Here is a 26668-nt window from a genome sequence, read left to right on the forward strand (position 1 = left end):
TCTTTAAAAGCTCCCTGCTCGTTAATTCAATAACGTTTGAAAATAGCTTTTCCCATCGACGTGCATAAAGATTCAGACCGCTGTTTTCACAAGACCTGGTTCTACTTTCCGTACCATTGGACCAATTTTCTATCAGTCCAGTTGATCTGAAAATACACTATTTTTTCTAGGGTAGTCCTTCCACACGTTTAAGGGGAAGGTACATGGATATTTCTTTTGGGCTCTCCGGCAACTGTTCTGCTTCTCTCACTAAGCATGTTCTAATATTCCTCTGAGACGCGCTCCCAGCTCAGTCCCAGTATCTCCGGCGGTAGCAGCCAGACCCAGATATGGAGCATCCCATTCACCTGGCACCTGGCTGAGTCAGGGGTGAGTTCAGAACCCGAACAGAGTCAAGAAGATGCAATGAGACTCTTAGGGAGGAGTGCTCAGGAGGAGAACCTCAGACTTGGACGTGAGCTCTCGAGCTAGCCAGAGCTGCCTGGAAAGGAGGAAGCAGAATTCAGAATGTAGGGAAGTAAGAAGATGGAGAATGGGCAGACCAAGATGGACAGACAAGCTGTCTAGACACATCCTGTCCCCCTGACAGGCAATAAGCCCTTGCATCAAACTGTCTGAAATAAAACATCCCCTTGGGTTTTTCAACAACATGAATCCTTTCTGCTAAGCCAGTTTTAGGTTAGGTTTTCCATAGCTTGAAACCAAAATTTGCTTTATTTATACAGAAGTGTTTTGGTTCTTTTAAAATAATTTTTGAGTCAGAAAATATGAATATATTAATGAGTGAAAAAGAAGAAGATGATGGGAAAACAGATTTGAGACAATGCTAAGAGACAAAAGGCTAAACACAGGGCCCAGAGCAGGTAAGAGCAGATATATTTAGGAAGAGAAATTGGGATGTACTTTTTGGAAAGAAGTGGGACATCTTTTTCTCTGAAACAGGAAAAGAAAACCAAGAATACAAAGAGACCGTAATACAGTGACAACGTGGTGGCAGAAGAGAGAGGAAGATCAGGAGGAAGCACAAAGGTGACGATTTTTCTTAGCACAGCAGGTAGTGAGCCCAAGAACCAGGAACAGAGCAGGACGGTGACGGTGATCATACTTAAAGAGTCTTACATGAAATATAAAGGGGACTTATGACGGTGATCATACTTAAAGAGTCTTACATGAAATATAAAGGGGACTTATGAGCTGATTAGAAGATGTCTGAGTAGCAAAAAGGGTAAGTTGAGTCTGAGAGCACCAACGGACGTGCACTTGGGATTTTCCCCCAAGGAACCGGGAGCCTTCAAGTGAGGAAAGCAACGTCAAGGTGAGAAGAAGTACTTTAGCTATTGAGGCAGGGAGGCCACAGGGCAACAAGGAAAAGGTCTCCAAGTAGTCTGACTGCATCTGTAAAACCCAGGCTGTGTGCCCCGAAAAATGACGCCAGAAAGGGAACAGAAGAAATCAGGAGAAACCCCAAGAGGTCTGTAAAAAACCCAGGAATTATGGATGGTAACATGTTTGTGATCTGAGAAGTGACTCTAAGCTCAACATCCTGAAGATCTAAGTTTTACCAACGACTAAATTCATACCAGCGGAAAAACTACAAAACCCATTACTTATGTTTCTTATTAGACTTCCCTTCCTCAAACGGCTTGTTTTAAGTAAGAGATTCTACTTTTCACAATTGCCTTAATAAATATCTAGGGAAAAAAGCACAATGTATTATCTAAACAATATCCTTGAAGATGAAAATATAAACAAAGACCTCATTACCTTCCCTTTAAATGATTTTAAAAATTCAAATCGCCAGAGAAAGAACAAATCAAAATCGGAGGTCAAATCTCAAACAGAAGTCACAGTCCAGAACAGCAAGAAAAGATGAGAAGGGCCCTCCCTGGGCTCTGCTGCCACCATTGTGACATCTTTACATTTCCAAGGAAGAGCCCGGTGGCTTCATTTTGCACTGGGTCCCACAAACCATGTGGCCTGTCTCGCTTCCAGGTAGAGTGGCACCTACTCTTGATGAGCTCTGACATAATAGATATAAAGATCTGGGTTCTCCTGTTGTGTGAACAGTAATCTGTAATGCGGATTTTTCATAAGGGATCACCGGATGGACAAAATAGGAAAAATGTACTAACAACCAATGAGGAAGATGCTGTAAAGAATTATCTGTTCTAATTTTCATAGGTAATCGGCATCCAGACAGGACTGTACTATTTCTAATGCCCTCCAGTTATGATAAATGCTTAAAGAGAATAATCTGGCCTAAAAACATAGAAAGTAATTAGCATCAAGGAACACAGAACAAAACAAGTCATTTATTTTTGGAATCACAACAATAAAAATGAGATTAACATGCTACATATGAAAAATATCTGAAACAAACTATTAAAACTTTAAAAGTAGAGCTCTTTTAAAGACAGGTTATCTGGGCTTTATCAGGTTCTGCTGCTGAAGAGCTGAAACCCACTCTTCTGGAAGAAAAAAAGAAGTTTCTGAAACCCATACCTTCTTTTTACCCCCTCAACATTTTATACTGTGTCTTACAGAGTAAAGACTGAACATGTATTATTTAATCAGTATTTTAACAAAGACCATATTGAAGAAACTCTGTAGGAAAGAGCCTGAATCTAACAGATCATGGAAATATAACCTAAAAGAATTTACTAGGGCAACACAAAAAGGAAGCATCAGTGAGTGGAGAAACGTGCAGGGTCCACACAGCGAACACTCCTCCCAAGGGCAGTGACAGAGACTTAAGGAGAAAGAGAGTCTGAAACCCTAACTAGAAGAGATCTATGCCTTCCAAATTAACACACACATTTATTGAAAATCTCATCAAAATCCAAATGAGATATTTTAAAAATCTGGCCAAGTGATTATTAAATACACCTAACAGAATAAATGGATTAAAGTAATGAAGAAAACCTAGATAAAAAATCATCAGTAAGAAATTTTGTATGGGGGGGAGGGACACATACTTTCATAACAAACGACACAAGAGGGGCCCCTGGCTGGCTCCATCTGAAGAGCATGCGACTCTTCACCTCAGGGTCCTGAGTTTGAGCCCCATGTTGGAGGTAGAGATTACTTAGATAAATTAAAAAACTTAAAAGGAAAATACACAAGTAAAGCTTGAAACATCTTCTTGCCTACTGGGGATACAAGAAGAAGGGGTATGGTGATTCTCAACAGAGAGAGAGAGAGTCCTTAGAGGGAAGGGCTTGGGAATCTATAGACTTTATACATTTCATGTTAATCAAAAGGAAGCATGGGTTTACATACAATCAAAAACCTTTGAGAGATCCAAAAGCAACATACACTCAATGAAAAGGCAAAAGACAAAATGGAGAAAATATTTTCAATGAATGGAACTCCTGTAAGTCACCGAAACTATGGAACCAATCAAACTGAACAGACCCATGGAAATTCAATCAGAAGAGAAATATACAAACAGCAGCATATGGCCGGGCATCCTGGAGGCGACCGTTATTACCTCCCTGAGCCTCAAGGAGCCTTGGAAGGCAGGTTCTGACGTGGCCACCCCCTACAAGAGAGGACAGTGATAACCGTCCATGGCCACACACAGCGCCAAGGTAGCTCCCTTCACACAGCCCACCCAGCAGCCACTACAATAGCCACCACCCTCTGCTGTATTCAACAGCTTGTTTAAACAGTCAAGCTAACATTCAAAGGCACAGGTTAATTTAAAACAATCGGATGTCACTTTCAGTTCTCAAATCATCAAATATTCTTCAAAATAACGCTAGTCACGATAGTGCTACAATCATGAACACCGGAGACCTAAATGCCCAACGTTAGGAGACTGGGTCAATAAATCATGATAAAACCAAACAGTGGGAGGTCATACAACTTTTCAAGAATGAACCTGCTAAAACAGTTTAGTGCCATGGGAAAATGCCCACAATGTGACGGTAAGGAGAAAGAGCAGACTGTGGCATTGCTCACGTAATGTGGTCCGCAGATATAAATATAGCTGTATATTTGAAAATGGACTAAAATAGAAACAACAGTTGTCCTGGGTGATTTCTATTTGCTTCTTAATAAACTTTTACTATTCAGAACTTTCAAATCCTATAATAAAAAGACACTAGTTTTTCAATGCATCTTTAGAACAATTCAACAAGGCAGATGCCAGGAGCAGCCTACTTGAAGAATCCTGTCCCTTTGCTTCCTCTGTCTTGCTTTCCCTCTCAATCCCAATAAAAAGGTTACAACGCACTGTCCTGGGCAAAACGCTTTTACTTCAGCTTCTGCAAATTGGCAATAATTAGCTTGATACAAAGATCAAAAAATGCACACTCCTTGCTGCTTTGCATTGCTGACATGCCCTTTTTCAAGCTCTAGTTACACTGCAAAAGTGCAGTGGGACTATTTGCTGCCGGCTCCTTCCCTGGGCTGCCCACACTCCCATCACAGGGCTCACTGACAGTGGTGCGGGGCAGAGTTAACACAGCAGCCCGGGGATGTCTACTCTTGAGAAGGCCTGCTGCCCAGCCGGCCCACGGCTGCTGGGCACTCCGATTCTGGAAGCATCCCCACCTCGTCTTTCCTAACCCATACAAGCAGCTCACTGCGTCCGAACAGTTTTTATCAGCAACGTGGTTTGTGCAGAACATCCCTCCCTCTGGGGGTCTGGAATCGGGGTAGCTCCAGGCAGAGGGTGTCTGCCTCACCAGCCCCCAAGCACAATCCCAGGTACTAGTCTTTAAATGAGCTTCTCCTTGGGTAGACAACATTTCGCGACTTGTGTTTTCACAACTCATTGCAGGAGAAAACAAGCCCATCCCGGTGACTCCCCGGCTGTCCTTGGCGCTTCCCCACCCCCCACCCCCGCCTTTGCCCTTTGATGATTTTGCTCTGTACCCTTCCTTCCACTCCACCAAATGTGGGTCATTAATAATACACATCCTGAGTCCTGTGAGTCCTCCTAGCAAACTGCTCAACCCGGGGTTGGTCCTGGGGACCCAGTGCCAACAGTGCACCCACGTATCCAGAACAGAGCACAGAAAGACAGAAAAACACATGAGGCACTTCTATACGCTTGACTCACATTTTCATTCACGAACTCCTCCTCCAGTATTTCCTTCACTGTTTATCCCTCCCACCCCTGCCTCTCATATATCCAATTCAGGTGACAAAATGTTTCTTCTCCTAAACTGCCTATTAGCTGGATTTTACTGACAACACACAAAGAAGCAGGTAGCAAATGTGTGCAGGCTCAGGAATCATAAACTTTTCTTTGAACAGAGAGGATACGGATCCTTTCAAGAACACTCTTGTCGCAGCCATGACTTGTCAAAGTGGCTGAACACATAAAAATACAAAGAGAAAACGTCTCAGTTCCGTGGGGGAGGAATGGACAAAGTGCCAAGGGGAAGGGGTCAAACCTTTAGGGAGACAAGAAAGGACACAGATCCTTTTACTCACTACATGGTGGTGCGGAGAGGCAGAAACTCCTCCCTCTCCATACAGTGTCTGAGAGAAAATAACGTCTAGAAGCTTGAGCAATGCCTTATAAAATGGCGTCCCTGGCTCCCCCTGAGCACACGGGAGTAGAGCCTGCTCTGACCTGAAGGGGCAAAGAAGGGTGAAGGATACAGCAGGGCTTGTACATCACCAGCCTGGGAACTCAGCCCCCACGCCCCACCCGGACAAACATTTGGGATTCAAAGTCAAGAGGCATCAGCTGTGGCCTCGGGTGGATGAGGACATCGCGCCCAGCACAGGGGCCTTGCTGGTAGGCCACGGAGGCAGTGCTGTTTAAGAAAACAGAACACAGGGGTATCTTGCTCAGAGAAAATACAGTTGACAGAGATGAAGAACGTCTCAACTGGCCACTACCCAGTCTGATACTTCGCTGGGCTTGTGCCATCTGAATATAAACATGGCGTGAAACCTTTGATTGTCCGTAGTCCCTAAAGAGTCAATTCCAGAAAGCCTCTTAGGCAAATGATTCCATACAACTCATTCTATACTAATATTGCAAAGTGATACAACACATCCTCTGAAGGATGAAGATATACTCAGATACATAGGGGTATCATGGAAAGCTAGTAATTGCTTTGCTGTAAGTCCCACATGTATGAGAATCCTCTGACAAAAGACTGTGGAACCACAAAAGAAGATCCATTCCAGTGACGCTGTACATTCTTGGTTAGAGTGTTTAACATCAGGAAAGACCGGTCCCTTTAACTATCCATTTTCAAAACCTAATCAAGACCTGGATGGCAATCACACAGGTGTTTGCTTTATGAGAATCTGTTTTACGCATTTCTCTGTGTCAGTTCACAATACGAAGAAGTTCAATTGCAGGCAGGCAGGCAGGCAAGAAAGGAAAGAAAGGAAAGAAAGGAAAGAAAGAAAGAAAGAAAGAAAGAAAGAAAGAAAGAAAGAAAAGAAAAGAAAAGAAAGAGTTAATATGCAGAACGGTGGTTAACACAACACACAGAACCAGCAGGAAGGGACACGCAGGTGGCTCCAAAGTCGCTGGGAATGGTCGATTTCTTAAACTGTGGGGTGGCTGCAGGGGTTTTACGGTTTTTCCACAGCCTGTAAAATGCAGCATGTGTAGAGAAGAACAGATTATCTCACAATTAAGATTTTAACACAAAAATTTTGTCACCCATCCCCTATGCACATATGTGTATTTAGATGGATTTTAGACTCAACCTTGCAAGCTGAATAAATTCCCACTGGGATTTTTTAATAAAACTGCGGTGAATTTGTGGACTAAAGTGGCACATCCTCAGAAATCTTATTTAAAGATGGAATTCTGGCAAGCGTCCTACCAAATGACCAAATTCAGGCTCTGTTTGTAAAGCTGTGTTGTATTCGAGGACAGCCCTTCCCACTGCCCCATGACTCCCGCTAACTGGTCTAGACCATCTCCACTAACCTGTCTCCAGGCTGCACTGGTCCCTGTACTCCAACCCCAGCTCCCCGTGGTCTGCCCTTCCTCAGAAACCTCCAGGACTCCCTAGTGCCCTGCACATGCCTGTCACCTGGCCCAGCAGACTTCTCTGTACCGAACTGGGGGAAGGGCAGGCACCGTGTCCGACATGCCTACGCCCTGTGCCCCGGCACGTCTCCTGCTTCAACAACTCTTTGTCAATGAATGAATCACATAAACAAATTGGCCTTGTCCCCTTTACTTCCCGCCACCCCCTACAGATGGCCTCGTTAAAATCAGGCCAGGTCTCCTATCTCACCGACGGCAAACAGTGGACAGAGGCACCTCAAGGGTAGGGACGCGATGATCAAACATTTTATCCTTGATAGGGAGAGACAGTGTTCTTAAAAAACAGGGGCAAAGTGCTGTCATCCCCAACTGCAATGACACAGCCAGAATTTACTAAATATACCACATGGTACCACAAGAGAGTTTCTCAAAAACCTTAGAGGACATTCCAGCTTGCACTTTGCTAAACTGCAAGCTGACGCCGATGGCAACAGCGCCCTCTGCTGGTTCCTAGTCACCGAACCACACGCAGAGGAAATGCATCTCCGTTGAGTGGTCTCCTTCAGGAGGAAATTTGTCTTCTTACTGTGAAAACAGATGAAAGCTCAGCTCCCCACCCTCCTTCGTTTTACTCAGTCTCTTGCGTCTTGTACTAATTGTCCGGCCTCCCCAGCGAGTTATTGTCACGAACGGGAAGTGGTTCAAGGCTGCTCCCGCAAGCCTGCACAGAGGGCCCTTCCTGACCACCCCTGTGATGCCAACACTTCGAAAAGACACACGAGTCACACACATAGGAACGCGGATTCTAGAAGCATGTCACTGAAAAGTACAAATACACAGAAGCCGGCACAGCCCTGTGCTTGAGACCCATGCTGTGGAGACCGGCCTGTGCGTGAGCTACACAGACTTAGAGGATGGACCTACACGACCAGCTCCAGCCACCTCACCAATAACATGGGAGCGGAACCAGTACCCAATTCCCAAGCTCGCTATGAAGATCAAATTGAATAATTAATATAAATATAAAACACGCAGAAAGAACCCATAACGAGCACTCACAAGTGTTCTCTGTACGCCATCATCCTTACTAAGGGCACAGTTTAGGTACACAGAATGCATACAAAGCTTAATCAAGGTTATGCTGTTTAGAACTAGGAGAGGGCGAGTCCTCTCTCTGAAGTTCTCCCCTAAGACTGATGAGACCTAACAGACCTAATCCCTGGGGGTTACAATAGGCGCTCAAGGAGTGTACACTGTATTAGATAAGAAAGACTGGAAGTGAGAGGGCGCTTGAGGACATAAGGGTGGAGCCATGGGAGGGAGAGAGACCAAGTTCCCCACTAACACCACCCAGAGGGCATATGTTGTCCCCTGGGTACAGACTGCGGCCCGTTAGTAAGACCCTCAAAAGAACATACCAGAAAGAGGGAGGAGATTTTATTCTCTATTTCAAATAACAGAATACAGTTAAAAGGGCTGAAGTGGAGAGAAGAGAGGCAGAACTCTCACACCTTCATAAAATTGGGAGGGCTATTCCTGGGGCAGGGCCCAGATCAGAGGTTGCAGGGCAAAGTCAAGCTCGTGATCACCCTTCAGTTCCTTCCTGATTCAGAGACTCCAAGATTCTGGGCATGGCAGAAAGGGCACCAAAGAAAAAAAAGAAACTCTGAAAATTAAACCACCCAAGCAGCCAACTCAAAAAGCTTGAAAAAGATCAAAACAAACCTAAAGAAAACAGGTGATTTTCTAGGAAATCATATAAATACTAAAAAATTATTCAATGAAAAGTAGAAAACCTCACTATAACCACATCAGAAGCATGTTTAAAAAAAAGTAAACTATAAGTACTCTAATCTGTGAGTGTAAATGGAAAAACACTAAATACCAAATAAGTGAAACCAGTAGCTTAAAAATAAGTATACATACAACATGAGAAGCTTATCACAGGGGCTCCAGGGCGTTTACCATTAGAAAATACACTGACGGAATTTGCTACATTAACAGCATAAAGGAGGAAGAACCACATGATCATCGATAGTTGCTCACAGATGGATTTGACAACTTTTAACCACCATTCCCAATTAAAAAAAAAATCCAACTAATTTAGGAATAGAAAGTTCCTTAACCAAATGCCTTGAATGAGCACATAATCAAACCTAGAACAAACATCCCTAGTAACAAAACATTTTATTAACTGCCTATCCCTATTAAGTTAGAAATTAGCCCTCATAGAGGGGAATGTGATGGTGTCTTTCAAAATTATATGTACATTCGCCCGTTGATCTAGCAGTCCTATTCCTAAGAAAGTACTCCAAAGACAAGCTGGCAAAATATAAAAGTATGTGTGAACAAGGCAATTTACTATACCACTGTCTGTAAGAGCAGAGACTAGAAACCACAGCAAGAAACTGTTAACAAACTACCAAACTACCTACCTATAGCTGGTTTAAAAAGACAATGAGAAAAATCTCTCTGTCATTCTAATGAGTAATCTCCAGAATATATTACTAGTGGGAAAAAAGCAAGGAACTTATATGATATGCCTCTTTAAAAAAAAACTGGAAGAAATATAAATACATTGGTATATAGCATTATATATTCAGAAAAGAGCACTTAAAGGATATGCCATAGGCTGATACGAAGGGTCACCTTTGGGGGAAGGGAGAGAGCAGGGATGAAAGATAAGGATAGAAGTAAACCTCTGAACTTCCTTGTTTTATAGTTTCAACTATAAACCATGTAAATGTGGGATGTAAATTTTTTAATGTAAAAATAGAAGCATAGCAATCCTGAAAAATAAAGAATCACCTGAAAAAAATCATTTTGATTTTATGTCACAGTGGCATTACAGCCACACAGAGAATAATTATTTTAGGAGATTGAACCCTCTGGCATGATGTGACTTAAACCCATAAAGAACCATAAAAAAAAATCTTAATTAAAAGAACATTCAATGGGTTCATTACTAGTAACAATATCGTTTTTTTTAAATTATTATATATTTTGATGTTGTTTGCAACAAAGACTTTTGGTGTGAGAAAAGAGATACAAGTATAATCAAAGAAGCTAATTAAAAATCTTAAAATATTTCATTTAAACATATCCATGATATGCTTCTTCACATTACAAAAATCTACAAACTTCTTAGCCCTGCCTGCTGAAAACCCTAAAAGGAATAAAAACCCGAGAGCAAGGTGCATCTCCAGGATCCAGATTTTGGCTTCTAAACACCATAGTGTGGTGGGAACTAAAAGGAGCCAGAGCTCCTGGGAAAAATGGGTAATTCCAGATCTGTGCGACAAATGGGTAAAATGAGCTTGAGGTCTCTTCTCGTGTCAGAATGCAAGCAAGCTACCAGAGATGACGAGAGTCACGTCAAAAGAACACAGAAGAGGATGACTCGTGACAGGACAATTTGCACGGCACAGTAACTATAAAAGGAAGAATGACTGAAAATAGACTACGTTTTTCCACCCATGAGTTCACAGTAACACTACCCCCTCCCACAAAAACCTCTAAGTCATCACTGAAGACTGTTAGAGCACTAATCACTATTCTATAAACAAAGAGAAAGGCTCAAACCTGGACCCTGCCTTATCTGTACTAATTGTACTTCAGCTAAGTAAATAGTTGGTAAGAGAAAACTCTTCTTTATAGAAGAATTCCAGATAATAGACACAGAAGGAATAATAGGACTAGGGAAACATTATTTTTGCAATCTCTAGTAAGATCACGGATATAGGTATCCATCATTCGGTCAACATTCACGGAGAAATTTGTAATAGAAGGAGCAGGCCAAAAAAAACTGCTTAACCCACTGGGCCATCTTAACATAGTTGACATCTAGACAAATTTCTTAAAAGACACAAAATACCGAAGCTCACCCAAGAAGAAACGGATAACCTAAGTAACCCCTATGTCTATAAGAGAAACGGAAACTGTAGTTAAAAACATTCCCACAAAGAAAACTCCAAGCCTTAATGGCTTCCCGAGTAAATTCCACCAACCATCTAAGGAGGAAATGCTACCAATTCTATGCAAAATCCTCCAAAAAATTCAAGAGGCAGGAGTACTTCTCAACTTATTCTATGAGATCAGGAGTGACTGAGACCAAACCCACACCAAATATTACACACCAACTGGAAGATACAATGGGAAAGAAGTAACAAAATGAAGTACTAAAGACCTAAATAAAAAATAAGCAAAACTAGTATGAAGAAAATTCTGAAACACCCTAAAAGACATAAAAGTATCTCTGAACAAAACGAAAAACATACCACATTCTTGGATACGACAATTCAACAATAAAGGTTGTCAATTCACCTCAGGTCAATATATAGATGTGACATATTTCTAATAAAAATGCTAATAGCATAGAAAAACCTAGATACCCTGGGTCAAAAAGCAAAGACTCAGACTAATGGAGCTGTATCAAAAGCACACAGCAGCCAGCTTGGATTAGATCCCACTGATCAAACGAAGGACAATTTTAGCCTCAAAAAGAATAATGTCTATAATTATCTATAAATTATTAAATAAAGGGGCACCTGGGTGGCTTGGTTGGTTAAGTATCCGACTTTAGCTCAGGTCATGATCCCGTGGTTTGCGGGTTCGAGCGCCACACTGGGCTCTGTGCTGACAGCTCGGTGCCTGGAGCCTGCTTCAGATTCTGTCTGCCTCTCTCTCTGGCCCTCTCTGGCTCCCACTCTGCCTGTCTGCCTGTCTGTCTCTCTCAAAAATAAACAAACATTTTAAAAAGTTATTTAATAGAAAAAAAAAGAGAGACAGGATTAAAGCATTTACCCTGCCACTCCAGGAGTTCACTAGTTGATGCGGGGAAGTATTTTACAAAACCTCAGCTAATAAACGTGGAAATGCTGACATAATTAGAAAATCACCATTTTCTAAACTCTAAAAGAAATTGACGTAGGCAGGGGATGAGTAATGGATGCCAAATCTATTAGATGAAACAATTTGGGGGAACAGGGTATTCAGAAAAGGAGTATAAAATTTCCCCTATGAAATTTATTACCAAGAATGTGAAACTTGAATCCATACAGTTCTTTACACCAAACTTCCTTCTTCCCTTTAACTTGGCTGAGGTCCCCTCCCTTCACTGCCTACTCTAGTCTCTGTCTCAGCGTTGGTAAGCATGATAATCATGGATGCAGTACATGCAGAAGGGTGGTTTCTCTTTATTCTTATCCTGGGCAGGAGATACACTGGCTCTGTGGGCAAGTTTACCAAGTTCCTCGGAGAAAGAAGGGAAGAAGTTTCGGGCAGGGGAAGAGGCATGGCAGGGCAAAACAGTAAGGGAAGTATCAGCAGAAAAGACGAGTAGAGAATATTCCAGAAGGTAGAGAGATGGTGATGAGGAGCCAGAAGCTAAAGAGACTAGATCCAGCCACGGTATTTCACAAGTCCTAGAATGAGGTATGGGTCTAGGAAGACAGAGAGCCAACAGATAATCAGTTAAGAAACTATTCTTAACTCAGATCTAAAAATTGGTCCCCTACTGTCTCTAATCTTTTAACTTAATACTGAAGCAAAAACTCAATTATTTCACCTTTCTTGGTGAAGAGATTGCGAAATGTACCACACAGGTAGAAAATTCCACCGCTGTGCATATCAATATGGAGTTGGTAGCCATGCAGTCCATACTCTGGGTTGTCGTCCAAAAGGGGGGTATGAGGAGGTAGCTCGTAGGGGCTAAAAAGCAAAACAAAACATACACACAGGTTTGTCAACACCAGAGACAAAATGCTTGAACTGAAAATACTCTAAAAATATCGGCATCCATTTAAACACCAGTTCCTGTCAATCCTCAAAAAGGTTCCTCCCGGTCATCCTCTACACCAGGAACTCAAAAGAAACACTTTGTGCTCCTTTCACCAACTTCTCTAAAACGTCTCTAAAAACGGGCAAAGGCATGAGTTCCATAGGTACCCACGGGCGGAAGTGTTTCTGGGATCTGCCCAGCGCAGCGGCTCTAGGAGGCGCCCCTGCTCCTCAGCGGTCTCAGTCACTGGAGGACAGAGGTCACCAGAGGACAGAGCTGCTCAGCAGGAAAATGCACCAAAGAACGGACCTACAGGTCAGGAAGTCGGGCAGAAGACCCAATGCTATGACGAACCAAGTTTTATTCAATAAGAAAAACCTTACTACATAAGGTAACAAACTCAAAAGCATTCAGAGCTTTACCTTTTCAGGTAAAAAAAAAAAAAAAAGAGTCTGAGAGCTGTAGTGACATGAAAAGCATATTCCCCACCTGAAGAGCTGCAAATTCATGGAGAGACACACACAGTGCCGGGCTAAGCAAACCACAACTGCAGGCCTTGCAAGATACGAAAAGGCACAAGAGTGCCAAGCACGGCAAGCACCCTGATGCACCGGAACCTTGCAGTGATTGACCCATCCTGCCCCCACTCGGCACAAAATCCTTAACCCGGAACAAAGAAAGCAAATATGTACTCACGAATAATCCAATTATTTTAGCCACAGCTAAGTAATTATGCCCGTTGGCTTGTGTCTACTGATTAAAAACAGAGTATCTTTGTAGCTATTCTCAGGATGTTCAGATGATATCAACTTCTAATCCTTCACATTGTACAAAACGTGAATAGACCCACGTGGAAATACATACACGGTGGCGGAGCCTAACGTGCTCTTCTCCACAAGCTGATGGAAATGAAGATTTGCCATAACAAAAGCCAGTTCTTCCTCCCTCTGAAAAGTTAATTAGAAAGAAGACATTTTTCAACAGAAATATTTTTTCACCAGGTCGTTGTGAAGATCGCAGCACATTCATCTTACAGATAGACAGTTTCTTGTAACTGTTAAGATTACCCCAGTACCAACGCATTCTTGCTGCTAATACGTTATTACTATCCAATAAGACTTCTTTGCCAACTGACAGCAGGGCCACAATTCACCCAAACGTGCAGTGCGTGCGGTACCAAAAGGATTAACAACCCAGCACTTGTGAAATATCAAAACACTCTGCCAGGATGATTGTGACAATATACATTGTTAGTTCCAGGTTCTGGAACTACAGAGGGACGATACTCGTAAGACCCTCAAACATACAAGGGTAATGCCACAGATACGTAACATGAGTGGCATTCCATGAGGATACATTCCTCCCTTGAGAACCTGTTGACTTGACAAAGCCAGTGGGAATGAAAACATTCACCCACCAGGCTGAGCAGCAGAAAACGTGACTGTAGAGGAACAGACATCCATTTCTCTCCAAGCTCACAGCCGACGCTGACTGGTGTAAGTGCCCCAGAAAGGTCGACCTGAGGCACCACCCAGCAGTAGGCAAACAGGACAATCGGACGGACCAGGGTCCTTGTAACAATGCAGGCCAGCACAGACTGATGAATCCCAGTCAAGGAAACAGCCAGCAAGCAAACTGGCACCTAGGCCACAAGTCACCCTCGAGCGGCGAGCACAGGGACAGTGACTGCCTCAGCAGGTTGAGAAAGACAAAGTTATGTCAAGAGAATGATGCCGTTGATCGTGGTTCCATCTAGTCATTGTTTATACACGCATGCTGTTATCCTCAAAATCACATTTGTGAGCTTCTGTCTTACAACACCCACAGGCCAAAGCCACAGATTTCAACACATGTGTGGTGTACAGATAAACATCACACTGGTTTGCTTTTCACTGAAGTGACTTCCCAGAAAATAACTCCAGAGGAATTGGGAAAGGATAGGCAGGTTACACTCAAGGCCACATCTACAGGATCAGAAACACAGGGGAGACTGGGTTAAACACGCAGGATGAGAGACTTGGGCAGACGCAGGCTGGGAAAGAGGAAGGAAGGAGCACGGATTGACTGGAAGGAGAAGGGGTGAGATTTTTCAGGACATGAACGGTCTAATGTGAACAAAAGCATCCAGGTAGGAACAGGTAGCTTGTCATCTACAACAGGAGAACAGAGTCGCCTCCACACAACAAGGGGCCATTTAGTTAGAAAAGCAAAACTGCTAAGAGAGAATTAATGCCGTTAGTGAAGAGTCTTCAAGACCTCACATCTGGTGTCACGCACAGCAGTGAGTAAATGTGGAATGGGCAGGGAGGTGGCATCACACAGGCAGGGACCCAACTCTTACCTTCCACAGCCCCACCAGCAGGCCTGGGCAGAGGCAGAAGATCCGAAGGAGTCTGTCCCCGCCAATCATGGTGGATTCGGTTAAGTTACTCAGATTGTACTTTGCAATTAAAGAATGCCACCGAGGTCTTTGAACATCCATGCCAAAGAAAGGAAGGAGAGAAATGAGCTTTCACACCTGTGGTTATCAATTCTCTTGAGTGTATTTAAAAGTACTTTTGAAGAGCATGCTAATAACGTGCACCTTGCTAATGAACGGTGTGTTGAGGGTCAGGGGATGCAAACCATTCATGTAAATAAAAGGAAAATGGATACACCCAAATTTCTCGCCCAACTGTGTTTCTTTCCCCTCCTCCTCACTCTTAGTGTCAACTCAATGGCCCAGTCAGAAGTGGAAGAACCATGAGGGTGAGGAACAATCATCTTCTGCTCTCCTCCCCTCAGAGCCCAGCACAATGCTACAGTCAAAAGTAGATTCTCGGGGCACCTGGGTGGCTCAGTTGGTTAAGCGTCCGACTTCTGCTCAGGTCATGATCTTGCGGTCCATGAGTTCGAGCCCTGCGTCGGGCTCTGTGCTGACCGCTCAGAGCCTGGAGCCTGTTTCAGATTCTGTGTCTCCCTCTCTCTCTGACCCTCCCCCGTTCATGCTCAGTCTCTGTCTCAAAAATAAATAAACATTAAAAAAAATTTTTTTAAAAAGTAGATTCTCATATGTATTGTAACTGTATGTATCCCCAATTAAGGAAACTAAGGCATAAGCAAAGATGAAATATTTTTTAAGTGACAAAAAAGAGCAGGTGGTCTCAGTAGGCTCTTGGAAGCAGATATATATACCTTTTAAAGCTATTATCAAGGATAACTCAGAGAGAGTGAAAATTTTAATATTGGAAAACGAATTTAGTCCAAAACCCTGAGGATTTTCATGGAGGAGATCCACTGTGAACTCTATATTAGAATTACTATCTGAGAATAAGTAATAACTCAGATGTGTAAGGAAACACAACTCTGCTATTCATCATGAGATTTTAAAAAAAAAAAAAAACGAATGAAACATTCTAGAAGCACTATAATGGTAAACATAGATGTCCTTTCCAAGGACCTAGAGATAGTTCAGGAAATTATAAAGGAGATGAGATCTTAATGGTCAATTAGCATAGCTCAGCATTGAGGAAAGTCCCTAAGGAGCTGCGGTCACATGGCATCCAAGCGTTCTCCTCCAGCACCTAAGACACACACTGGCAGGAGACAGGTATTCAAATGTTCATTAAGTAAAAGAATCAGAAAACGAAGGACTTCAGCTGTTTCAAAGTGGAGGCATGGGGGTGGGAGGAAGACCTGAAGCTTCCAGACTACCTTGGTTCCTCCCTCAATTTTCAAAGGACTTTTGGCACAGAAAACTACACTGGCTGGGGGATGTGGTCAGTGAACATGCGTGTGACATACGATCTCAAAGTATACTCCTCATAGACAGAATACACTGGGAGGAAGCCACACGGTTTAGGAACATGAGTATGGCCTCAGGGAAACTGGAGTTGAAACCTTAAAGCCAACCCTAAGGTGCTGAGAAATGGTAGCCTTGCCACCATGATTGTCAGTGCAGACAGACGAGGTCGGGCGGAGGTGTGAAAACCCTCCTCTTACACTCTTCAGTGTGTCCTAAGTAGGGACAGTCATCGCCATGGCTCAAGAGCCATTCAAGCCGACTCCACAGAGAGCAGGCTAAGTCCCCACATGCCTTGGCCTCACAGGCTAAAGAGAGAGAAACTAAGGCTGATACCTACTCAACATTCCTCCCAAATTTGGGGAGGTATAGCATAAACCACAGAACGGAGAACATTTCCAGAACAGAAAATTTAATGAGCTGACTAGAAAGGTATAAATTACAGGGAAATTCAAACTGCAAATTACACAAATAAGGCTTTCACTGTTCTTGAAAAAATCCTCATGGAGGAAACAAAACAGACCCAAATAACCAAGTTTTTCCTTTGCTGTCACACAGATGCACAAGACGATTTGTACTTCTGCATGATAAACACATTTGCTTTCAAACTTGCAATAAAAGAGCCCATCAAAACAAATTCCTAAAAAACACTTCTAGTGTCTCTTCTCCACAGTTTATCAAATGCTGGCTGAAGTCCACTGAGTTTTAATGGAAATAAATTACATGAAATCAATTTTCCCAATAAATTCTAGCATTTGTCACCGCACAGAATCCAGTATTCCCGACCTGGATGGCAGTTGTCAGGAGCAGAGCATCTGTAACCGAGCCTCACTGTTCAACACTACCCACTGCGTCTTCCGTGACCATCTTAATTGACGTTAACAATGTTGTCCTAATGCATATAAACAATACTTCATGATATGCCAAGTAACATATTGTTCAGTGAAATTAGTACAGAGATTATAGACTGATTCTCCAAATATAACTTCATAGTGCATAAAACCTAAATACTGCATTAGAAAAATCTAGTGTCCATCATGATACCACATGAAATTTCAGAGATTTATCCAAATAGAGGTCCCATTTAAAAAAGTAAACAAGCTTCCAGGGCGGCAGGGTGGCTCAGTCGTTTAAGCGTCCAACTTCAGCTCAGAGCATGATCTCGCAGTTTGTGTGTTCGAGCCCCGCATCAGGCTCTGTGCTGATGGCTCGGAGCCTGGAGCCTGCTTCTGATTCTGTGTCTCCCTCTCTCTCAGCCCCTCCCACACTCACACTCTCTTTCTCCACCTCTCTCTTAAAAATAAATAAACATAAAAAAATTTTTTTTAAGTAAACATGCTTCTAAAATATAGAATAATCAGTAATATAATCAGGGAAGATAATTCACATGTTATCCTCCGTAGCATTAAGGCTATTTTCAGAATATGATAAAACCTGGCTTCACCAACACTAAGAAGTGGAACGCCCTCACACTCCCAGCATGACAAGCAGAAGCACGATCACTGACACGATCCTCAAAGGACCAGCCCCAGATTGCAGAAGAAAAACAAGGTCCTGGTTACCAAGCTGCAAAAATGAGTCCAGAGTCCAGGGAAGCCATTAAGGAAAGCTGTCCTGCCATGGACGACACCTGCCATCACAAGGACACGGGTGAGAGAAGCCACAGGTAGAGCCACAGCGCACGGGCTGGCAGGAACAGTGACGTGGTAAATGCACTGCAATGTCCGAGGATGGAGGGCCATGGAGAGGGCCGCTGAGGGCAGGAAACCAAGCCTGGAGAAGGCAGCTACAACCCGTGTTTTCCATGCGTTCGATGTAAAGCTGCGCCTGCTCGCTTGGGAAGTGAAGACACCGCAGCCGGCAGCATCTAGCTCTTAGGAGAAAGTGACTAATGGCGAGAAGAGTGAGCAGGACAGACTTCGAATACACGTGGACGCAGCACAGAGCCCCTCAGGACAGAACATAAGGACACACAAATCTGACTGATGCCCCTTCTGGTCTTCACAGCAGCCACACGTGCTAAATTAAATACTCGTCACCATCGTCATCATCACCCCATTTCACACATGAGAAAACTGAGGCACAGAAAGGCTGAGCCACTTGCAGAAGGTCACACATCTGGTCAGTTCAACAGAGAGGCACATAAAAATAACTAAGCAGTACTGTATGTCCTAATGTTTAAACTATGGTTACTGTACCATTTACTAAAAGAAAGATATAATAGTTTTTTTTATTTTTTTAATGTTGATTTATTTTTGAAAGAGAGAGAGAGAGAGACAGACAGACAGACAGAGCATGAGTGGGAGAGGAGCAGAGAGAGAGGGAGACACAGAATCTGAAGCAGGCTCCAGGCTCTGAGCTGTCAGCACAGAGCCCGACGTGGGGCTCGAACTCACAGACCGCGAGACCATGACCTGAGCCGAAGTTGGACGCTCATCCGACTGAGCCACCCAGGCGCCCAGATATAATAGTTTTATATACCTTTGATTCAAAATGGTTAAAACTAAAAAGCTCAAAAGGTTAGCTATCAATCACCTAGGAATTCTGTTAACTAGAACATTATTCTCTTTGTTAACTAGAATATTATTCTCTGTTACAGACAACCAAGATATGAGGAACTTAAATTTAGATCTAATCATAAATGTGATGAATCCATTCTTTTTCTCTTCTATAGTGATCCAGAATGCAAGAGAAGTCTTGAAGATGCAATCAAATTAAAATACACTGGCGGTATCTTTAAATTACAAGAATAGTAACAACGGAGACAGCCGGGTGCCTCAGTTGGTTGGGCAGCTGACTCTTGATTTCAGCTCAGGTCATGATGTCACAATTCATGAGTTGGACACTAGCAGTGACCTCTGTGGTGACAGCACAGAGCCTGCTTGGGACTGTCCCTCCCTCTCGGCCCCAGTCTGCCCCTCCTGCGCATATACACGTGCTCTAATGAATAAACATTTTTTTTAAAAAAGAATAATAACAACTAGTATTTACATATAAGATGTTCTCACCCAAAGCTTCTGTAGAATTAATACTTACCCATTTTTGGAGGGGGTTTTAGACTGGTCCATAAAAACTGGCGTCACACCACACAAATCTAGGGTTGACAATGTGGCCAGCCGTGGCCAAGTTTTGCCATACCACATAATCGTCACTGATGAGTCATTTATGGAAAGGTCAATGTGCTCCATGATGTGTTCTTTTCCATTTTTTTCTTTCAATATAATTACCCAACCTAAACCAGATATTCTGGAGAAAGAAAAGCTAACAATGTTGGCCTCATTGCAGAAAGAAAAAATGCTAAAGTCAATTTCATGTATCATCTCTAAAGTATTTAGTTCCTGAAAAGCCAAAGCCAAAGTCCTCAGAAAGTGCCTGACATAAATTTTCATTCCGTCAATGGTCCTCTCTTTAGACTTTTTCTCCTCACCTAACAAACACTCATTGAACATTTACTGTGTTCTCGGAACTGGCAATACATACATGAGACAAAGTTCTTCCCCGAAGGAAGGACACATCGGATGCTCTTGCTTTACTGCAGCAGATGACTAGGTGATTTCTGCTTTTCATGAACACAGCAGACCGTTTATGTGAAATAGGAAAACACTATATAACTTATGGACGCACAGAAACACAGGAAAACACCAAGAGACAGTCCCCTCACAGTATAAACTGCACGTATGTCCTTAAATGTGCAATACTCTGAGCTCACACCATCACTGTTTCTAAAGCAACACGCGTGCAGATGTTAACAGCACCCTCGAGCACCCGGCGTGCCCATAGCTCGGGAGGAAGCTGTGTACCTGACGGCCTCCTTGGTCTTCACCGGTAGGCCCGTGTGAGGGTTCACAGGCTTGAGCACCTGGGCGAGCGCCGCTCTCACACGTGCTCTCTGCTTTGCAATATACTCTTTCTTCCAGTACCCAGCTTCTTTATCCTTAACCGACAGCACGTTCACAGAACCAGCGGTCTTCTCCACTGAATTAACTTTCCAATTAGATCTTTTAGGTGAAAAGGCCGCTGAATAGATCCTGATCCAAAGAAAACTGGGGGAGAAGAGGAACGTCGTTAACTAAAAGACACAGTCATGTGCCTGCAGAAGTGACACGTTAAATCAGAGATGCACAATCGTTTGTAACTAGTCCGATTCCATGAACAAAGCAAACTGAACACTGACAGCCATTCACGTGTTAGAGTGAACCGTGGTTTGAGGGGAGTGTCCCAGATCCACTGACCCCAGAAATTTGCACGAAAAGGAAAAGCTTGTTGCCCCCGGTCAAGTTAAAATGAGTGACCTCCTGTCATTTGACATCATCCAAACCACTGTCTTCCTACCGTAATCACTGAATAAGGGATTACAGAAAAGTAACAAAGTGACTCCTATTGTGTTATGTTAAATACGTACACTTCTTAAAAGGTTGGAAAGGAAGTATATGTACATACACACACAGAGAAATGCCAACAGCAACGGAACTGTATGTTCTTCTTCCACGTTTTAATTTTTCTACAATGAACGTGCAACGTTTGCACAAAGAGAAGAAAATGAAAACATTCCCTGCATAATGCAGAAAGTGAAGAAAACCAGTTAATATTGTTTGTGCAGTGTTAAGCATCACTGGGGCACTTCGTAAACATTAACTACTTTAATCGTCAACAAACCCATGAAGTAGCTACCATTATGGTCCCCCCCTTGGCAGATAATGTCATGAGGCCCAGTGGGAAGTGATCTGGGCCGGGCCAGCCTGTGTGTGCCGAGGAGACAGAGACCCAGGGTTGCACCGACGCAGCCTCAACCAGAGCTCACGCACTCACGCCCTGTGCTTCCCGGCCTCCTCAGTCACAGAGAAATGAACTCAAGGAAACCAAGTAATTTACCCAAATTCGAGAGCCAATCGGCCACAAGGCTGAATTCAAATTCAGCCCTGACCCACAGCCTGTGTCCCTCCCGCTCATCACACCCAGACGAGACGTCACAGGGGCAGTGGCGGTTAGCAGGGGCCAAAGTGAGCCTAAGGCACCTCTCTCAGGGCTCTCCTTCAGGGGAAGAAACAAACTTCTCTTAGGGGAAACTGAGACAGGGGCTCAAATCAATTTCCTACTATAAAAGGTGAGCTGTACATAAGTAAGTGTAATTACTTGCTAATTCATGTCTCCACATTTCTATTTAGTGCAGTGGGACGGAATGGCCAATGGCCAAGAGGCAGCTGGGAGAAGGCAATGCCCCTGCAGAGGAGGTCCAGACGAGATGCCAGGGCACTCTGGAGGTTCCTAAGTGCTCGGGTCACCCAGCAGTAACCACAGCGGCAAGGGGCACTTCTCAGACATTCGACCTGCAGACGTGTCCCCTGGATCCAGGTCGGACGTGGACTTTCCATCAAACTCATTTTCTATCAAACGCATAATCAGATCCCTACTGACATCACTCTCTAGTATGCATTTTCAAACCATTTCTCACCCCACAAAATCACTTCACACCAAGCTTTCTGCCTTAAGGTATTTCTCAGTTCGGAAATTTCTGAGTTTTCGTACGTGAGCTAAGAGTTGCAAAATGACGATTCTTTGAGTACATCTTAGGTAAATCTGAAACCGCTTTTGCCAAAATCCCTTGCGTAGGCAATTTTTAAAACTCCCTTTACATAAAAACTTGTTCATATTTTCTTCAAAATTTATTTTACTCATCATTTTACTCCACATAAGTGTTCCCAAATCTCTCACATCAGCACCACATGAACTGCAGCTGACTCTATTCTTGTCTGTGGGCCCGCACTCGCAAACTACAAAACACGGTGCCTGGAGAGGACACAGAGCGGGAGCCCCACACACCTTCAGGTACAGCTACACCTGACATCTGTGCGAAGAGCCACTTACACACCATTATCTTACTGCAGTTACCGTCGCGAAGTCCAAAAAGAACATCCCATAGAATTAAAATACTGTGGAGACTGTTCTGCTTATTCATTTATAAAGCAAAAATGTCAGGCCTAAGACGCTTTTAACAAGTACTCAAAATCCAGACACATTCATTTCTTGATCACCCAATGCCCTGTCCTGTTAAAAAAAAAAAAAGAAGAAGAAGAAAGAAAGAAAGAAACTAAGGTGGATTTGAGGACAAGAGCATATTTAGCTATTCTGACTACCAGTCAGGCACAGAACAACCTCAATCAGACAAGTTGTTGACAAAATGGGGCCAATTTAACGTTCTGATAAAGTGTTTCGCAGAGTGCTGGAAAATAAAAGCCCCACGTGATGATCCCAATCCAGCCTGAACAAGTTTCCCCCTTACCCCCACGCAGGCGGAGCCTGGAGCTCAGGTTGAGGGAGGCAATACCCGCAGGGAGGGAGCAACCTCCCCCCATGTAAGGGGGGCATCGGGGAGACCCCAAGCCTCCAAACAGGTCTCGCCATAAGTCATCAGTGTAACTGGCTACTGTAGGCACTCCTGCCCTCTCCAGAAGTAACGCTTAGAAAATACCATTGACCATACCGCATTGACAATACCATGTTTGTCAAATACTGTTGACAAACACTTGTTTACCAGTTCAATCGTCAACATGCCCTTTTTGAAGTCTCACTATAAAATCAGACTATGACTCTTAAAAATAAAATTCAATGTACGCAATTAAGGTACTTCCTTTAAAAAGAAAACAAACATGAGGGTAATTCCATCAGAAGCCCAGATTTTTAAAGGACAACCCCCAAGAAAGTGGGACAGGCATGTAATTAATAACAAAAGTATGCAAGGAATATTACTAGAGGTGTGGCCCAGATCCACTGGAACGCCCAGAGCCTGTACCTTCTGGGCTTATGAAGTTCAGTGGGAAAAGGGGATATTTAGTGATACTAAGCAATTTGTAATCGATCACCTTATCCAAGCGATTGAAGTTCTATCCTTAAATAAAGTAAGAACCCTCCAAAAAGCTACAGTTTGGGATACTTGATCTCTCTCATGAAAAATGCCTTACTGCACTTTGCTTTGGTGAAATGTCTTCACCTCTTATAAAGAGTCATTAAGAAAGAGACACAAAAATCACTCTACGTCCATTCTAGAACTACTGTCAAAAACATGCTTATTTGCCTTGAACCCACTTGTGTGAGTATGGACACAGACAGAGAGATTCTTCCACAGAGGAGACAACAGCTACCCCAATAGCAAGTTTGATCACTTTCAGTTCATGCAAAGACACTCTTTTTTTTAAGCAAATAAATGCAAATCTCATTTATCATTTATCAAATATCATTTGACCACTTACAGTATTAGACATGTTCCATCTATGTCTAAACACACTTTTGAAATTACTTTAAATTTCAAAAAATGGTTAAAAAGGTCTTACTAGTTTTCATGACTTCCATCAACACGCCATCAAAAGATGATAGAGAGATTTGGTGTTCTCCTTACTTGTCATTGGCCAGATGATAAAAGCGCCTATTCACACATCCCGTACACAGCAGGGTCACAGCATCCAAGTTGCAAAAGATCTTCAGCAACACTTCTGAAGGCATGCTGAGAGAGGGGAGGAGATCGGAGAGGTGGGCAAACACATAAGCTGGAAGTTACCCACAAAACTGGCTGTTCATCTCCAGACAGAAGGTGACTGGCACCTGTCCCATACAAGAGGCTAACTGCACCCCTACCTTCCCGTTTTCTCAACTGAAATGTTCTGGCTACCACAGTCCTCATGACATAAATGAATCCAGAGACCCAAGGGTACAGGAACCTAACTTCCTTGGCATGTTAACCATATTCACACGTTGTGAATCAACACGCAGGTTTCCCTACCTCCCTCGTGAAAGTAAGCATCATCCCTTGGTGAGATAGAAGGAAACAAGAGAAAAAGAATGCATTCTTAGCTATTAAGAAGAAATAACACAGAATCCTCCCCCTCAAAGAAGAGACTGGGATAGGAAATACCAGCTTCTTTTCTACCTAGCCCATACCACCCTCACCCACCCTCTTCCTTCATATCCTCATGCTCCAGACCTTCCTCCGGGGCTTTCCAGAGAGTTCAAGCCCCATAAGATTTTCTGAATTCTCTCTTCCTTTTTTCTCATTTATTGCCTAAATAAATTACATTGAGGTGCATTCTCAATATCCCATTCTCAATATTTCTATGATCTTACACTGTTACAAAACACTGAGAGAACCAGAAATTATCTACAAAGCCTTACCGATATTACGAAGTCAGGAATGGGCACGTATGGACCTCAGGCAGAAAAAACAACAACAAAAACAAAAAGAAAGCTAGCGAACACTGTTGGGGTGAGGGGTGGGGACCTCAGGATAAAGAACTGAGGCAGTAAACCCTTTGGCCAATTTAGAATGGCTGCCCATGCTCTGCACTTGTCATCTTAACTATTTTAAATTTTTAGATTGTGATGAAAATCGTTATCAAATGTTTCATAGGGAAATAATCAGTCCTAAAATCCTGATAATACTGAGAATGGATTGGGGGGGGGGGGTCCTCAGAGGCAAGAGGACAGGCACGAGACATAATTGGCCCGTGTCACTAACCGGAGCTATCCCTACTCAGAAGCTTCAGAGACTCCCTGAGAGTCTAAGCAAGCAGTTTTGCTCAGGGGTTCATTAAATCCCTCCCCCCAAATGAAACTCCTTCTATTCAGAGTCAATAAATTAGACACTTTTAGCGACCAAAAGTCGCTAACGCTAGAGAGGGCAAAGCTGCAGGAAAACACGTTTTGTGACCATCTGGGTTACCCACTGCACAGAGTTTTGACATTTTGACTCAGTGATTTCACAAAAATTCATGGTTATTATTTTTTAAATAATTATAATTCAAAGAATGTAGATTTGGGCTTAAAGGAAACATCTCAGAGAGGCACCCAGCAAATCTTATCCAGGAAAAATTATTTAACTGAACTAAAACCCTACTCACTCTCCTACCCGGCAGACAAACTTAATGAAGGGGTGCTCTCCCCGTACCTTCCAGAAAGCAGAAAACCTCCACTTTACAGCTAGCACAGTTGGGATCAAAGCCATTCTCAATTATTGTTCATAAGGTTTCCTCAAAGCTGGTACAGTCACTGTCCATGCCCATACTGGGTCACTTTCTGCTGGATTCTAATCATTTCACACTGCAGGGGCAGAGGTGCGGGGGGATAGGGAAGGAGACGAGGAAGGTGAGCGGAAAAGAAGCTCAAAGTGTCAGAGCACAGTATCTGGTACTGAGAAGGTCCTCAAATATTTGATGGATGCATGAACCGAATGAATATTTGTTCTGTTTCCGTATCAGATTATTGTATGACAGACTGTGTTCTCAGAGTACAGGCTTTAAAGCTTAAATTGCCGTCTGTAATTAACTATCCTTTTTGGTTTTCACTTCTTTTTTAAAACACACTAAAAGTATGTTCCCTGTTAGCTGAGTTGTAATATACTACTGAAAGCCCAAAACTTGGGGGGCACCTGGGTGGCTCAGTCCGGTGAGCGTCCAACTCTTGGTTTCCGCTCAGGTCATGACCTCCCAGTTCATGAGTTCAGGCCTCGCATCAGGCTCCGAGCTGACAGTGCAGAGCCTGCTTGGGATTCTCTTTCTCTCGGGCCCTCCCCCGTGCTCACTCTCTCACTCTCTCTAGCTTTCTCTCTCTCTCTGAAAATAAATAAACTTAAAAGCCCAAAATTTGCAATCACGTAACTTAGCTTTGAACGTGAATTTGGCAATATGTACACTATGCCAGCCCTACCTCCTCCACTGTCAACATCTACAGTGACGCCCTCGGTCCCCCCGCAATGCTTAGCACAGAGTTGGTGGCCTATGTCAGTAGCACAAATCCACGGGCACCTCAGCAGCAATTTCAAACAATTAGCTCCAAACAGAGACTGTACGGATCTCCTTGCGGAAGTGAGCAGGCAGAACCTTGCCAAGCTGGGTTCCCAGAGCACTGAGGGCGAAGAACCCCAGAGCCCAGGCCCCTGGAGCTTTTAGAAGAACACGCTTTAATCCTCTTTCCCCCTTTTCAAGGGTCTTTACCGACTAGCAGTGAGTAATTTTGAAGAACATTTTTTAAAAAGGAACATTTCCTTGTCACTTGTTAGAAGTTCACTTCATAAAACCAGCCTAATGATGACAGTGGTGACAGGCTGATGACTCACAGCAAACGCTCCACGTTGTGCTTCCGTCCT

General features: G+C 43.3%; 1 protein-coding gene across 4 annotated transcripts in view; it reads right to left on the bottom strand.

Moving 5' to 3' along the window:
- The window catches only part of FBXO15 (F-box protein 15), a 48519-nt gene that overhangs the window by 13877 nt on the left and 7974 nt on the right, over nt 1-26668 (bottom strand). For 3 of the 4 annotated variants that reach the window (XM_047828389.1, XM_047828387.1, XM_047828385.1), the window contains 6 exons: nt 23930-24034; nt 20337-20579; nt 19573-19782; nt 15097-15223; nt 13620-13702; nt 12543-12685 (listed from right to left, as the gene is read on the bottom strand). In XM_047828389.1, the coding sequence (XP_047684345.1) occupies nt 12543-12685; nt 13620-13702; nt 15097-15223; nt 19573-19782; nt 20337-20579; nt 23930-24033 (910 nt within the window). In that variant the 5' untranslated portion in view covers nt 24034. The remainder of the gene's footprint in view (nt 1-12542; nt 12686-13619; nt 13703-15096; nt 15224-19572; nt 19783-20336; nt 20580-23929; nt 24035-26668) is intronic. The other variant, XM_047828388.1, reaches the window with a different exon arrangement.

This window comes from Prionailurus viverrinus, chromosome D3, assembly GCF_022837055.1.
Source record: "Prionailurus viverrinus isolate Anna chromosome D3, UM_Priviv_1.0, whole genome shotgun sequence".
NCBI classification, from domain to species: Eukaryota; Metazoa; Chordata; class Mammalia; order Carnivora; family Felidae; genus Prionailurus; species Prionailurus viverrinus.